The sequence below is a fragment of the Corythoichthys intestinalis genome, chromosome 6, assembly GCF_030265065.1.
Source record: "Corythoichthys intestinalis isolate RoL2023-P3 chromosome 6, ASM3026506v1, whole genome shotgun sequence".
Classification (NCBI taxonomy): domain Eukaryota; kingdom Metazoa; phylum Chordata; class Actinopteri; order Syngnathiformes; family Syngnathidae; genus Corythoichthys; species Corythoichthys intestinalis.
Genome location: NC_080400.1, coordinates 58,080,332 through 58,095,292, shown reverse-complemented (window position 1 = coordinate 58,095,292; position 14,961 = coordinate 58,080,332). Strand labels below are relative to the sequence as shown.

Sequence of the window (14,961 nt, the reverse complement as noted above, 5' to 3'; positions counted from 1 at the left end):
CAATATTCTGTAGCCACAAATATTATTCAAAATGTTTCCTACCAAGTTTTTCTTAGGATTAAGTATAATAATTTATTGCTTAAAATAAGGCTGTTAAGCTTATTTTAAGCTTGTTTCAGCTAGCTATTTTTCTTCCAAGAAATCTGAAATACACTTGAAGCACTGGCAGATAATTTCACTAATTTCACTGATTTACACTTAAAACTGACTAGTTTTAAGGAGGTGTGTTTTAGCAGTGTAGTAATGTCATACAGTATATGTTAGGAATGGTTTACTTTTAAAGATATTTTTGTGCAACTTAGGTATTTTCTCTAAGTAATTGTTGCCAAAAGTTAACCATTACACAATGTCAGACAATCTGTCATTTAGATGTTGGAATTGACTACTTGTTCACATTTGATGTTGGAAAAAAAAAAAGAGCAATAAATTATATTTTTGTACAGTAATATTTTCTTTTGTGTATAAAATTTTACATAAATCTTTTAATAGAATATTGGCTTGACATTATCGGCTATCGGTTGGAATGAGGAGGAAATTATCGGTTATTGGTATCTGTTGAAAAATGTATAATCGTGCATCACTACTTTGAACCAAGATTCGAGGCCTTTTTACTTCAATATCTATAAAGAATTCAGGGATTTAAGCATTTATTCACAAGAGTTTTCGCCGGAAAAGCTCTTTATTACATATGGCGGCCACCACATTGACTAACAGAATAGCATCGTATTTCGACATATTTACGTAAAATAAATGCTAACTGCACGTTTTTTGCTGTTAACCAAGAATCGAGACTGTTCTACTTCATTCAGGGATTTAAGCATTTATTCAAGAGCGTTTTCGCCGGAAAAGCTGTTTACATATGGCGGTCGCCTCATTGACCGACAGACTTGCATCGTACTTCGACATATTTACATAAAATAAATGCTAACTGCACGTTTTTTTTTTTGTTTTTTTTTTTGCTTTTAACCAAGAGTCGAGACCGTTTTACGTCTATATAAAGAATTCCGGGATTTAAGCATTTATTCACAAGAATTTTCACCGGAAAACCTCTGTTTACATATGGTGGCAGCCAAATTGACTAACAGATTAGCATTGTACTTCGACATACAGTATATGCGTAAAATAAATGCTAACTGCAGTTTTTGCTTTTAACCAAGAATCAAGACTGTTTTGCGTCCATATCTATGAAGAATTCAGGGATTTAAGCATTTATTCACAAGAATTTTCAACGAAAAAAGCGCTTGCATTTATTGCAGTGGGGGTTGAATAATTGAATAATTTTGAACTGTACAAGTTCATTTAAGATAATTAAACTAATTAAAATACTGCCTCCACAGGTCGACAGCAATGCATGTTTGACTACATGCTCTACTGGAAATTGCACTGAATGAGACTCAAAAGACAACTCACCTCCAGACTGGTCTGTTTCCATTTCACATCCCTGAATTCCGTTTCTTAGATCCATTCCATCTAGCATCTTTATACCACACACTGAATCCACAGAGGTTTCTTCCGTCAAAGAAAAAATATTTTTCTCTGTGGCTGTTTGAATCTCGCTCACTTGGGCTTGTATTGCTTCTTTTTCTGACAAGTCTGTAACCTGGAAGACATCTATTTCGTTGTCAAACAGACTATGTTGGTCGTTGCAATTGCTCATGCTGTCCTCAGACTGACAGTCTTGTGTAGCCAATTCATCACCTTTGAATTTATTGTTTAATAGAGGCGCACAGTCTGCTACTTGGTGAGACAGTTCTGTCATAGGTTCTTTTTGTGTATTGTTTATCTGATGAACTTCGACAGACTCCCATTCCGAGGCTGAAGAAGAACCGTTGGGGAGCACTTGCTCTCTGTTCTGGGTTTCATCACAGTTTATTTGATGGTGGTTTGATGGTCGAAGTTGGTGACACTGCTGCCTTCTGTCAGAAAGAGAGCAGCCGGCGCCACCAAGGACCTGCTGGGTGGCTGCCGAGATGACCTCGGTTATGAGTCCAGCTGCCAGAACTTCCAGATCGTGCTGATTTCCGTGATTGCTGTGAACCTGGATTTCCTGTGGCGTCAATGGCGTTGTTTGGGCTTTGGAAGTCAGGACCAGAGAATTGGGAGTGCTGGTTAGAATGTGTTGATTAAAATCATGCGGTGAAGTAGGTGTATCTGGAGACTCGAACTGTGATGAGACCACTCTCTGCGCTTTCAGCGGGATAGCTGCAAAACAGTCATCCTGTGTCATTGTAGCGCTGTTGTTTGCAACTTCCCCCTCTGGCTCAGGCCGTTCTGCATCAGATAGGCACACTGATGTGGTGGCTGAGTGAGTAACTTTGGTGGATTGGCAGGGAAAGACTGGCTCTGTGATCATTTCTGATGCCGATGGTTTACGAGTTAAATGGATGTCTGCCTCTGAAGCGCAGGGAGGTGATAGGTCCTTGGGATCTTTGAGTGATTCATTGAGCCTCTCATCCTGCTCATATTGTGGTAGAGTTGAGACTGTAGGTTTCTTAACTTCCTCTTTTATTCCACACGTCTCAACGGCAGCATCTTTAAAAGTCTGTCCCACCAATGATGATTCATTTGTATCAACACCATGGTTTTGAGAGATATTGTCATGCTCCCCGTCTTTTGTAGGGATCCTTGCACGTGAGCAAGTGAGGTGGTGTTCAGTGTTGTTTGTGATGGATACAGTGTCTTTCTCAACCACACCATTGCTACCGACTGATGAAGAGAAACTTAGTGTTGCAAGAGCTGGACCTCCATCTGGGTCGTCATGGCTGATGAGATGCTCTTTCTTACGGGAGGTGTACCACCACCAACCGATCAGTGCAAGGACTCCAGGCAGTGTGTAGGGCACAATCGAACGAAACCTTAGAGGCATCTCAGGATGCTAGCAGCTACACCTAAGGCAAAAGAAGAAGAAAAAAAAAAAAAGATTTATGATTTTTCATGTGAGCGCTAAATTGTTAATAGTGCTGCAACGATTGATTAACTCGAGTATTTCGATCACAAAAAAACTTTGATATTTTGCTGCTTCGAGGATTTGTTTAATTAGAATGGCGTTATAATGGTTTGTTTTGAAAGTGTTTGCATTTAGTTTTATTACTTCGTTCGTTTTATTACTTGTTTATGCATTCGTAGTTTAGAGGTATATTTAGCAGTTTTTTGTGGGAATATGCGTTTGAACGATTTGTTAAGAGCATTGTAAAAAAAAAAAAAAAAAAAAAAAAACGTGAGCATTATACAGTATCATTTTAGCTATCGAACTTTTGCTATGCAAGTTAGCTAATTGTTGTACTTCGATCCTTATCCATTAATTTTTTTTTATACCGTAAGAGGCTAAGCTCAGGTATTTTTATTTCTAAATGCGTTTATTGCTCTTGTGAAATGAAAGTGCAACTCTGCATAGTTTGAAGAAACACTCGGGAATTATATTTTGTATTCACATTTAATGTTCTTTGAAAGTGCAATCTTAGCAAGCCGTTTTACATCTCCTAAAATTAAATGTTCCTAATCCGATTATTCGATTATTCAAACCAACTGATTTATGGATTAATCGATTACTTACATAATCGATAGCAAACAGTATAAAAAAGTAAATAAATCAGGATCTATGTACAAACAAAAGAACAATTGGCTAACTTACATAGCAAAAGTCCGCTAGCTTAAATGCTATAAAATGCTAACTTTTTTTTTTTTTTTTTTTTTTTACAATGCTCTTAAATGGTTAAGACACATATTCCCACAAAAAACAGCTGAATATTACTAAACTAAATCACGATTAAAAAATTAAAAAAAAAAAAAAATAAAAATAAAAAAACTAACTCAAACAAAAGCTGATGTATGTTCTTAACAGGGAGCAACTGGATTCATGTGAAATGAGGCACCCAATGTATCCACCCAAATCAATAAAACTAAATGCAAACACTTTCAAAATATACCATTACAAGGCCACTTTAATTAAACGAATACTCGAAGCAGCAAAATTTAATTCGAATGTTTTTTTTTTCTAATCGATTACTTGAGTTTATCGATTAATCATTGCAGCACTAGTCTATAGCAATGTTTGGCTAACAAGAGTCAAAGTAATGTAATATGGACTAGGAGCATTCTATTAAACAGTGATAATATATTACTCCTAATAAAACTAGCTACAGATGTACACACGTTATAAACACCAATTTGGAAGAGAAACAGAACACAACTTTGTCCTCAAATGAATGAGTAGAACCACCACTGATTGCATCTTGGCGTTCTTGCTGTAAAATACTAAAATGTACTTACTAAAGTTTAACTTTGAAACAGTTGTGTTATACTAGACTTGTGAAGTTAAACACTACTTGGCCAACCCCCCCCCCCCCCCCCCCCCAATTTCAAGCGGTGTAAGTTATCCGTTGCACTAGAATTGCACTGTTTACATTGCAGTGTAATAGTGTAAAACAAGGATGGCATAGCTATTGTGTGCAATAAAAATGGTGTTAATCCAAAACAGAAATTACATATTTTTATTCCCATATTCCCATAAAATATATTCATTCCGAATTTTCTCGAAATCTCGCCCACATCTATTGCGCAACATTAAGTAAATTTATCTGTCCTTGGCCTATTTAACTCGGTGGGTGGATGGGGTAAGCGTTGATTGAGTCATGTTCATTCCCAACATTGTAGCGATTGGTGACGTTCTCTTTTGAGTCAATATTGGACATTTTTAATTTAGCAGATAATGCAGGAATTTCAGACCCTAAAATTTGGCCACTCCTGAATTCCTGAAAAATAAACATCACCTTTTCAGATTGTTTTGCTTTATATTATCAATTGAAGGCAATGAACCAATAAAGGCAAACAAGTATGACATGATTCATGTGGTGGTTACACTACGTGGTGTAATCACAGTCCCAGAGTTGTAGATAACATTATTTCAGATATGCAAACCTGTTATCTTTTTCTTTGGCGTAGAAGCTAGCATTTTAGCTAGCAGTTACTGCTGACCAAAAAGAGAAACTTATGTAAATAATACTGGTGCACGATAATAATTCGATCCGATAATAGGAATTATAATAGGAATTCTGACGTCACCCCGATAAATCCAATAACATTATCAATAGGACCGACAATATGTAGTGTGCTGGCTTTACAGTTTACACACTAGTATGGGAAAGCAATTGACCATTTGCGGGGCATTGCACCCACCTGCTGGTCAGAATAATTCGCTGCATCCATTTTTTTGTTACAGTAGTTTGGTTCAGATTACAAGCTCTTCACATACACATTGCGGTGTCTAGCGGTAGCATTGACATTCGTGAATGCTTTCGGTTACCTTTCCGCCTCGGAAATATATGTCTAAGTATTTTATGTTTACTATAACATATGGATGTGCAACATATGTTTACTTTTGTGGTGAATGGTCATATGTGCAGTACTTAATAAGTTGTTGTGTTATAGAAGCCAGCCAATGCTTTAGTAGCTCAAGCTAGTGTGCTATGCTATACATATAATAGTTGTGTATATAAGTGTATTGTGCAGTGTGTTGTATATTGAGTAGGGGTGTAACGGTACACAAAAATCTCGGTTCGGTTTTGAGGTCATGGTTCGGTTCATTTTCGGTACGGTAAGAAAACAAAATGCAAAATATAAATGTGCTATTTTATTACACACTTTTGTGCTTTCAACAATAGGAACATTAGCCTATACAAAGCTAGAATTCTCAAAAAGTAGCGAGTATTTAAAGATAATAATCCAACAACAATTTGCCTTTTCGACCCTGCGTATTGGTCTATGGGGAGAGCATTGTCTCAAAAATATTCTCACAAATACATTCGCGATTCACACATATTTTTTGCAGATGCACAAATATATCCAAGATTTTCACATGTATTTTCGAGATCCACAAATATATTTGTGGGTTTCACGTGTTTTTGTAATCCACAAATATATCCGTGAGTTTTACGTGTTTTTTTTATGTTGTGCGTGCACTCATCATGAATTATTGTTTGCAAACATTCGAATTGTATTTGTGAATAGGCGGCCGCGTGCATTTATTTTTGAGACAAACATAACAAGAAACGGTCAAATTTTCACACACAAGCACATTCGCGATTCACACGTGTTTTTCAAATTCACAAATACGTCCGTAAAAAAACAGATTGGTGTAGCACACTCTCATTATGAAAGTGAATTATTTGGTTTAAAAAAAAAAAAAAACAGGTTTATGTAGCACACACTTTCGTTATGAAAGAGATTAAAAAAAAAAAAACCTTGCTAAATAATATACATTTGTGGAGGTAGCAAAATTTGATAGCAAAATGGGAAGATTAATAATAAAACCACTCATTCTTGCGATTCTTATAGAGACAAAAAATGACATTTTCCCCATTTGAGTTTGACGTCCACATGTAGGTTCCTGATGATGAACTTGCAATGTTCTTTCCAAAATTTATTGGAAAAAAAGCAGGTACAAAAAGGGTGGTGAACTGTCTCTGGATGATTTCCACAGAAAAAAAAAAAAGTTTGTCTCAATGTCCCGCTTGATAGTATCTATGGATAGTTTTGAAAGCGACTTCTTTGACCTTACTTGTCAACGGAAACATATTGGGGATAGTCCATACCTTAGACCAAATGATATATCCAACAAATTGATTCCAAAAAGACTTAAGATATGGTGTGGATCTAATCTCATTCTGAAATAGAGATCGAGTGTATCTATTCGAATTTTTGTAATGTAGTTAACATAATTTACCCACACTTGAATTTAGTATATTTGGAGGAGATAAAGTTTGAAATTGCATGCTTACATTTCTACACAGCATAATGAATCCTGAAGGAATCGCATCATAAACAATAGCATATTGCTTAGGTCTAACTGGTAACTGAAAAGAATCAAAAAACTCCACGTAAGACATCAGGTGCCCGTTGCAATTAAAAAGTTGTGACACAAAAATGATTTTCTTCTGCATCTAATTGTCCAAGAATAAAGATTTGTTTTTGTAAAGAATTCAATAAGCCATGACCCGGATGACGATGCCTTGTTGAAGAAGAACTTTTTCCGGGTCAAGGCTCATCGTAAAAGCGAACTCGGAGGAAAACAAATATTGAAGGATATAGATATAGAAGGAAAAACAAACAGCCAAAAGGTACACGGACCGTCTTGATAGTTCTTGAAGTTTGGGAATCATACCTTTTTGGTGTATGCGCTGAATACTGCCACCTATTGGGTGGAAGCGGAAGTGTTTTGAGACATGTGAAAATTGTCGGCTTGTGTGTGAGAAAATCTTGGTCCAACATCGAGTGACGTTTGTCTCAAAAATAAATGCGCGTGTTCGCTGTTAAAAAAACACAGCTCCAACAATTCAAAAGCAAAATTGAATACTTAAAAAATGTCAAGTCATGATAATTGCAAGCACATCATTAAAAAACACATGTGAAATTTGCGGAAGTATTTGTGGATTTGAAAAATACATGTGGAAAACGTGGACGTATTTGCGGATCTGAAAAACACGTGAAAATGACTAATGTATTTGTGAGAATCGCCGATGTATTTGTGAATGAAAAAAACAAATATGTGAATCGCGAATGCGCTTGTGTGTGAAAAATTGACCGTTACGTTTGTCTCAAAAATAAACGCACGCGGCCGCCGATTTACAAATACAATTCGAATGTTTGCAAACAATAATTCATGATGAGTGCACGCACAACATAAAAAAACACACGTAAAACTTACGGATATATTTGTGGATTACAAAAACACATGTGAAACTCACGAATATATTTGTGGATCTCGAAACTATATGTGAAAATCTTGGATAGATTTGTGCATCTACAAAAAATATGTGTGAATCGCGGATGTATTCGTGAGAATATTTTTGAGACAAATCTCTCCCCATATTGGTCAGCTTTGTTTCTGAAAGAAAGAAAAGTCCTGTGCTAAAGAGAAAAGCAATCCCAATGACAAAGATTTTAACAAAATGTATTTTACAAATGAAATGCCTCAATGAATCATTTTTTTTCTTATGAACTGTTTTCAAAAGCTTTATTGGTGGATTTTCTCAAGTTAAAGGGCCACACAGAAATTAATAAACTTAATTGTGTAAGCAGGATCTGTGTATTATTCTTATTATTTAATTACAGGTGTTTTAGCTCATTTCATTTCATTTGATTTAAATGGGCTATTATTTATTTTATTATGTGTTTATATTTTACAAATGTTATGTAGTATTCATTTATATTGTATATTTTATGTTGTATAACTTTAGTTCCTATGTGAATATTAGTTCCTCCTTGTTTTGTTGTCATAGGAGAGTTTTGTATTGAACACGGGGCCGTGTTGGTTATTATTATAGCAGAGAAGACAACTGTAAATCAACAAAGACAAGTCAACTGTGCCCCGATCTACCACTCAAGACATCTGATGAACTCAAAAAGTGGGTTACGATTGCATATTAGTTTGAAAATCGACCGTATCCACCTTATTTTTACACGAGTGACTTCCAGTCTGCCCGATCCTAGCTAGTAGTATTGACGCAGGAGGGCCGCGTCTCGCGTCAAATAATAAACTCTCGCATTGAGCCGCTTCTGGGACGCGTCTTACACGCGGCCGCACTGCGACTGGTGTGCATTGTCTGGTTGACTTTAACGCCCACGTTTCACTGAGTTCTCGCGCCGGCCACGTTGTCGCGCCGTTGACCTTTCTGGGTTATACTGTCCTACCGTGTTGGTCCTCTTTATAGTAGAGAAGACCGAGTAAATATAATCTACACAAAGAAACTGTAACCCGATCGACTCACAGCCTCGAAAAGTAAGGGTTACATTACGTCAGAAACTCGTTCGGTACGCCTCCTTTCCGATCCGAGCACCCCGAACCGAAACGGTTCAATACAAATATATGTACTGTTACACCCTTAATATTGAGTATTGAATATGTGTATTTTTCTGTTGTACTTTCACAATATTAAGATGAGTGTCTTCCCATAAAAGCAAGAATAGACCAAGCCTCGTGGTTTATGGAAGTGCATTCATTTTTAGTTGGCTGTCGGGCAGTGCAGAAGTGAAACGCACCGTTTGTTCATGTCATTATGAAAAATCTGGTGAGATCAAAGGCAAATCTATGTTAAATCCACCACTTTTTTTTTTTTTTTAAAACCTCCAGGTGTTCAAAAACTCGGGTTATACATTTAAAAAATTATATATTTATTATCGGTATCGGCTTTGAGGAGCAGGAAGTTATTGATATCGGTAAAATTGTCTTATTCTGATCATATGCTTATTAAGGCTGCATGAGTTAGAGTGTGACATGCAATCAAGGCAATTTCATAAAAATATGACAAATAGAAGCGAGGACATAAATGTGTTCTAGCTCTAGGGAAGGTCAAAATGGATTGGACGTCTAGCCAGTCCTCGCAATTTAAATAAATTGGACATTTATCGTTGTCAATGGCAGGTAATGAAAAGGTAAAAAAAATATATTGTTGGGTGCCATTGCCATGTAATTTTTGTTTACATTTGATTAATTTAGATTTTTTTTAGTCATTAAAAATGGGTGGGGGGGAAATATATATAACTATAATTGGGATCTGGCGTCCACAAATGTGGACATCTCTCTCACTTTGGATCACATAGGCCACCCTTGTGTACAGTACATACCAAATGTTAATATTGTAGCTTACATGAACCAAAAATACGATGTGGACGGATGCTTGGCCTTTAGAGTAGTGATGCATGATAACGCATTTCAACCGATACAGATAACCAATAATTTCCTGCTCCTCCCAGCAGATAACCGATAATGTCAAGCCAAAAGTTCCATTAAAACATTCTATATGCAACTTTAAATTATACACAAGAGCAAATGTTACTGTGCAAAAATAGAATGTATGGCTACTTTTTCCATACCAAATGTGAATAAGTAGTCAAATCCAACATCTAAACAATGTAAATTAATATTAATACAAAGTGAATAAGTAAATACTTAATTGCACAAAAATGCCTTTAGGAAGGGGTTAAGGCGCTGGCGCAGAATTGGAGAAAACTGCTTCCACTCCGCACATCCGGAGGCTAAATCGAGTATATATTTATCAGATTGCATTATCTGTTGAATTTTTTAAAAACCTGGATATCAGTGTGACGTCATAATTGCCATTATCGGCCGATAATTATCGGTAAACGATATTATCGTGCATCTTTACTTTATAGGGTTGGTTTTTAAATGGCCAAAAACAGTTACTTCCCCTACAACAGCTCAAGGGCATTGCCAGACATTTCAATGAGGCACGTGCCCCAGTACAAATTTCACCAATTAAAATAAAATTGGAGTTTTAAGTCTACATAGCATAATCTACACAATGTGCCTATATAATATAGTGATATTACGTTAAATTGAAAAACTGTTTGGCACTCTTTATACTAATAGACCCCGTGTAATAGAGAATCATTTTTCCAATAAGTCCAACACGTATGCAGCATTAATCATACGATGCGTGTGCTAATCAAACAGTTGATGGTGCACATTGCATCTTCCCACCTGCTTTACAGGTTAGTGCCAGATAAACTGCCCGTCCTTGTTAGTTTTTACCTCTGTGTTGATGTTTGTTCGGTTGCCTATTCCCAGGAATTGTGAATTTAAATGCTTCGACTTTACTCTTTGCATATCAGGCAGTTAACTGCGGTAAACTACTCTGATCTCAAATTGATGTAGCAGATTAGCTGCAGTCTTTTACCTAACTAGCGATGAATACAATGACATATGATTTGAGTGAGAGGCTCTCATTCAATGAACTCTCCACTCTAAGTCACTGTCAAGTGATTGACCGCTTTGCAAAACTCAAAACAAGGCGTTACAGTTGGGTTGTCAGAAAATGACTTTATGAACATGAATGCATTTTATTGCTTTGTTTTGATGATGATGTAAATAATTTATTCGGTGTAGAGTTGTTTTTTTTTGTTCTACTGTTGATCAATTTGTATCGTGGGTCCTGCAAAAATATTGCATAAAATTCATTGTGCTTCATTTTTGTTTTGCCAGTAGTGGTTTAGAGCAGTGTTTTTCAACCGGTGTGCCGCAGCACTCTAGTATGCCGTTTGCGATCGTCAGGTGTGCTGCGAGAAATTATCCAATGTCGCAGTCATATATATCTTTTTTTTTTTTTTTTTTTTTTAACGTAGTCAGGCGGTGTTGCAGTAGGAAGGAAGTAGTGGGTAGAAAGTTCTCGGTCGTGTGCAGATGAGCAAGGTATTGCTCTTGTCATGTTCAAGAACTGCTCAGATTTTTAGCCATCAGCGACAATGTGGACCCCAGCACGCCTACTGCACATCATTTGGTTAGACTCGTCATGTGTTGATATACTCAAAAGTGTACTTTCTAATTTATCCATATGTGATGACTGTCAATTCGCCCTCTGTGTTTTATTTCAACACATTGTTGAGGACAACAAGGTGGCTAATGGGTAGAAATCAGAGCAGTTCTGGAATGCGACACGAGCAGCTATCCAACATCCCCATGGTGCCAAGCAAGTTTAAACATCTCCAAACGAAACACCCGTCGCTTCAAAAAAAAGTCTATTGACTATTTTGTTCGCCTTTGTGAAAACACAAAGAAACCGGCAACTTTTTTGAGAAAAACTACAAAGGTAAACGAGAAAGCCCTCAAAGCCAGTTACCTTGTTGCTGAACTTGTTGCTAAATCCAAAACGTACCACCCTGTGACAGAGACATTAATACAACTTGCTTGCAAAGCCATTGTCGGCAAGATGCTCGGCCCTGATGCAGTTAAAGATATTGCTCAAGTCCCCCTATCTGATAATTCTGAGCTTTTTCAAGCCCAACTGCTATTTAAAAAAAAAATTTTTTTTAATAAATAAAAAAATAAATTTAAAAAAGCTGTTGAAGAATAAGGATATCGGCTTTGTGTTCATCTAAACAGGCTTAAGTTTCACACTGAGTAAGTGTACATATTGAGAAATTATTTTATAATTAAAAATACTGTACAGAAAATGATTTTGGAACGTTTTTAGTTTGTGGTGTACCGCGTGATTTTTTCCAATGTAAAAACGTGCCATGACTTAAAAAAGGTTGAAAAACACTGGTTCAGAGATCTGGAGTAAAGTGCACAGTAGGCTACATGGATCAATTCATTTCAGGTGTTTAGTCAATGATCCAGAAACGATATAATCTGATATGGTTACATATATTTTAAAGCTGTTTCTGATTTTTTTTAATGATAGATAGGCATTTATACTATTTTTTTTTTCCCTCACTCGCCAGTGCCCCAGTATTGTATTAGGTCTAGTAACGCCCCTGAAAATGGTTGCCATTGATTAAAACAATACATTTAAAATTTGTTTCGTCTGTTACATTTTACTTTAAAAAATAAAACAAAAACATTTTTGTAGTTGTACAGTTACCAGTACCGGTATCGAAGTGCTTTATGTAGGTTTTCTATACAGAAGTCAGAATTTGCCTATCTTTACATCTGCTTCATACACTAAAAGAAAGTCGTGAAACTAGCGTTATTTGGCGTTTGCATAACGTCAAACTCGTACACAAGAGCGATGAGACTAATGCTAAATAGTCAAGTTGTGCATTGTCAATGTTGTGTCTTTTCGACTTTGCCTGAAGTACTTTGAAACAAGTGGTTAAAAGAATTAGCTAGCCACAAGTTAGCATCGACGACCACATACATACGCGACGACTTTCCCCTTGAAAGGATACAAGAAAGGGCATGCAATGAGTTAAGCCTCTAGCGATATAAGCACAACATGCTTCTGACACGACAACCCTTAAATTATGCTACAAATGGTGATTTGGACAACATTTTGCTTCTAAACAAAAAAAAAATTATCGTCGGGTGACTACAGAGATTACGAAATTGGGACCAACATATAAATCGAACATCAAATACAAGGCCAACACGTAATGTCCATAACTTTTTATTTTATGTTTTGGCTCTGTGGAACACAAGGTTACGTGCAAATTAGCACATTAATGCGCGTTGCCCAGTGTACAAGTACAAATTAGGTTGAAAACAACGCCGATAGCTTTGACCTAATGCTAGTTGACACTTCTGGGAATAAAGCATGGCTCTTTGGGAGGCCTCGACGTTTGAGACACATTGCACGAGCATGAAATCTATGTCATTTATATCAAAAAACGGAACTACATAAGTCGAGGTCACAGTAACGTTGCATCAATGTCAGTACAGCAAGTACAACTCCAGAAGTGTTATTTTTGGCCCAGCGACTGACTGAGTGTTACATCATAAGATTCCCCCTTTGCGTTAAAGAACGGTCTCGTCTTCATCACCAATTAAAAGGAAATTCTTAACTAAATAACCACTATGAAATGCACTAGAATACCGTATAAACTTAAGGACATTTCATCCACTGCTCCTGTTTAGCAAAAATGGGCCTCAGACCTTGACATTAGCTTGCTAACCGGCCTGCTGCAAATGAAAGCACAACTGTTGTTGGCAATGTATGGCTCATTGCTACTACTCTGAACACGAGCTCTTGTTATTGTTGTGTGCATTAAAAACAAAGAGACGAATAAGCCAAGTTGTGTTTTTAACAAGAGGGAAAACAGTTAACTTGACTATGCAAGTTCTGACTTGGTTTAGAAGATGAAGCTAGTTGTTCAATGACACGAACATATTAATGTTAGAGGCATGCATAACAGGTTTGCTCGGTGAGGGAAGAACAACTTGTTTTGAATCGCAGGCAGTAGATGTGACAACCACGCGGAGTGAACATCAACCTGCAGGTTAACTACAGCCTAAACTGCTTGCTGGCACAAACGTCTGAAAGCGAGTCATCGATTTCACTTACAGTATTTCAAGGTCCTTGTCGTCGCCACGATGAGAACAACAGCGGAGGAAAAGTCGTTTTGGAAAAAGTGTCCCGGTCCAAAGTCAATCTCACCCCCACGTGCTGTCCGACAACTACCAGCCTAAAAAAACCACACACTAAACAGCTGCTCAAATCTCGCGATAGACATGTCAGCCGTTTGTGATACGTTGTAGTCTCGCGGTAACTGAGGATGCGGCAATGGGCCCCATTGCTAACAGCCGTGTTCGCAAGGCAGTCCGCCCCGCGTATTCTATTCCACTTTCAAGTAAGCGAACGCACACAAGGATAATTTATCTGACTGACAATTGGAAAACGTATTGATAAGATGTAGCAATTTATGACATTGGATTAATATTGTTTACAGAGAAAATAATAATGTAATATCTGTACATTAAAAGGAACAAAGGTCAGTTGAAAGGGCAAAGGGATACACTGCATTTATGACTCAAGTGAGGAAGTAAAGTATTGCGGGTTGTTGAAATATTAAGGCCATGTAATTACCTTGGTCTTTCTGAAGGAAAGAACAAGGTTATGTTGTTGTGCAACTTTATTACCTTGGTCTTTCCAAGGGAAAGAACAAGGTATTGTTATTGTGCAACTTTATTATTATAATAATTATTATTATTACCTTGGTCTTTCTGAAAGAAAGAACAAGGTATTGTTATTGTGCAACTTTATTACCTTGGTCTTTCTGAAAGAAAGAACAAGGTATTGTTATTGTGCAACTTTATTGTACTTATTATTTATTCATCTTATTCTCCGCGTTTTTTTGAGCCAACGCACAGCCCAAACCGTAGCACCGATCGGCACAGTTCAAGTATCGGCACGACCGGAATTTTCGCGTGACGATGGGAATTTTTCAAACCGCCACGAAAAATTTTCCGTTCGCCCGTAAACGGCAATTTTCCGAAAAATAAAAAAAGTTTCAAAATGTATCTAGTCCTACAATTTTTGACCAAATCACATAATTTGGGCATCAAAAATTCCGGGACGGTGAGGGGCATAAAAGTTGTATACAGAATTTGGCAAAAATTTACGGTTCCCCGGAAATTTGCCAAAAACTTTCCTATTCATTTTGAATGGAAAAAAAACGCGCGCTTCACAGCCCGAACCGTTAGACCGATCGGCACCGTTCAAGTATCGG

At 37.0% G+C, this 14,961-nt stretch overlaps 1 protein-coding gene across 1 annotated transcript in view; it reads right to left on the bottom strand.

The window, feature by feature from the left end:
• The window catches only part of akap1b (A kinase (PRKA) anchor protein 1b), a 43,023-nt gene extending 29,061 nt beyond the window's left edge, over window positions 1–13,962 (bottom strand). Inside the window, exons 1-2 of the mRNA XM_057838764.1 lie at window positions 13,797–13,962; window positions 1,411–2,888 (exon numbers count right to left, since the gene is read on the bottom strand). Coding sequence (XP_057694747.1) covers window positions 1,411–2,866 — 1,456 coding nt within the window. The 5' untranslated portion in view covers window positions 2,867–2,888; window positions 13,797–13,962. The remainder of the gene's footprint in view (window positions 1–1,410; window positions 2,889–13,796) is intronic.
• Window positions 13,963–14,961: the final 999 nt, after the last annotated feature.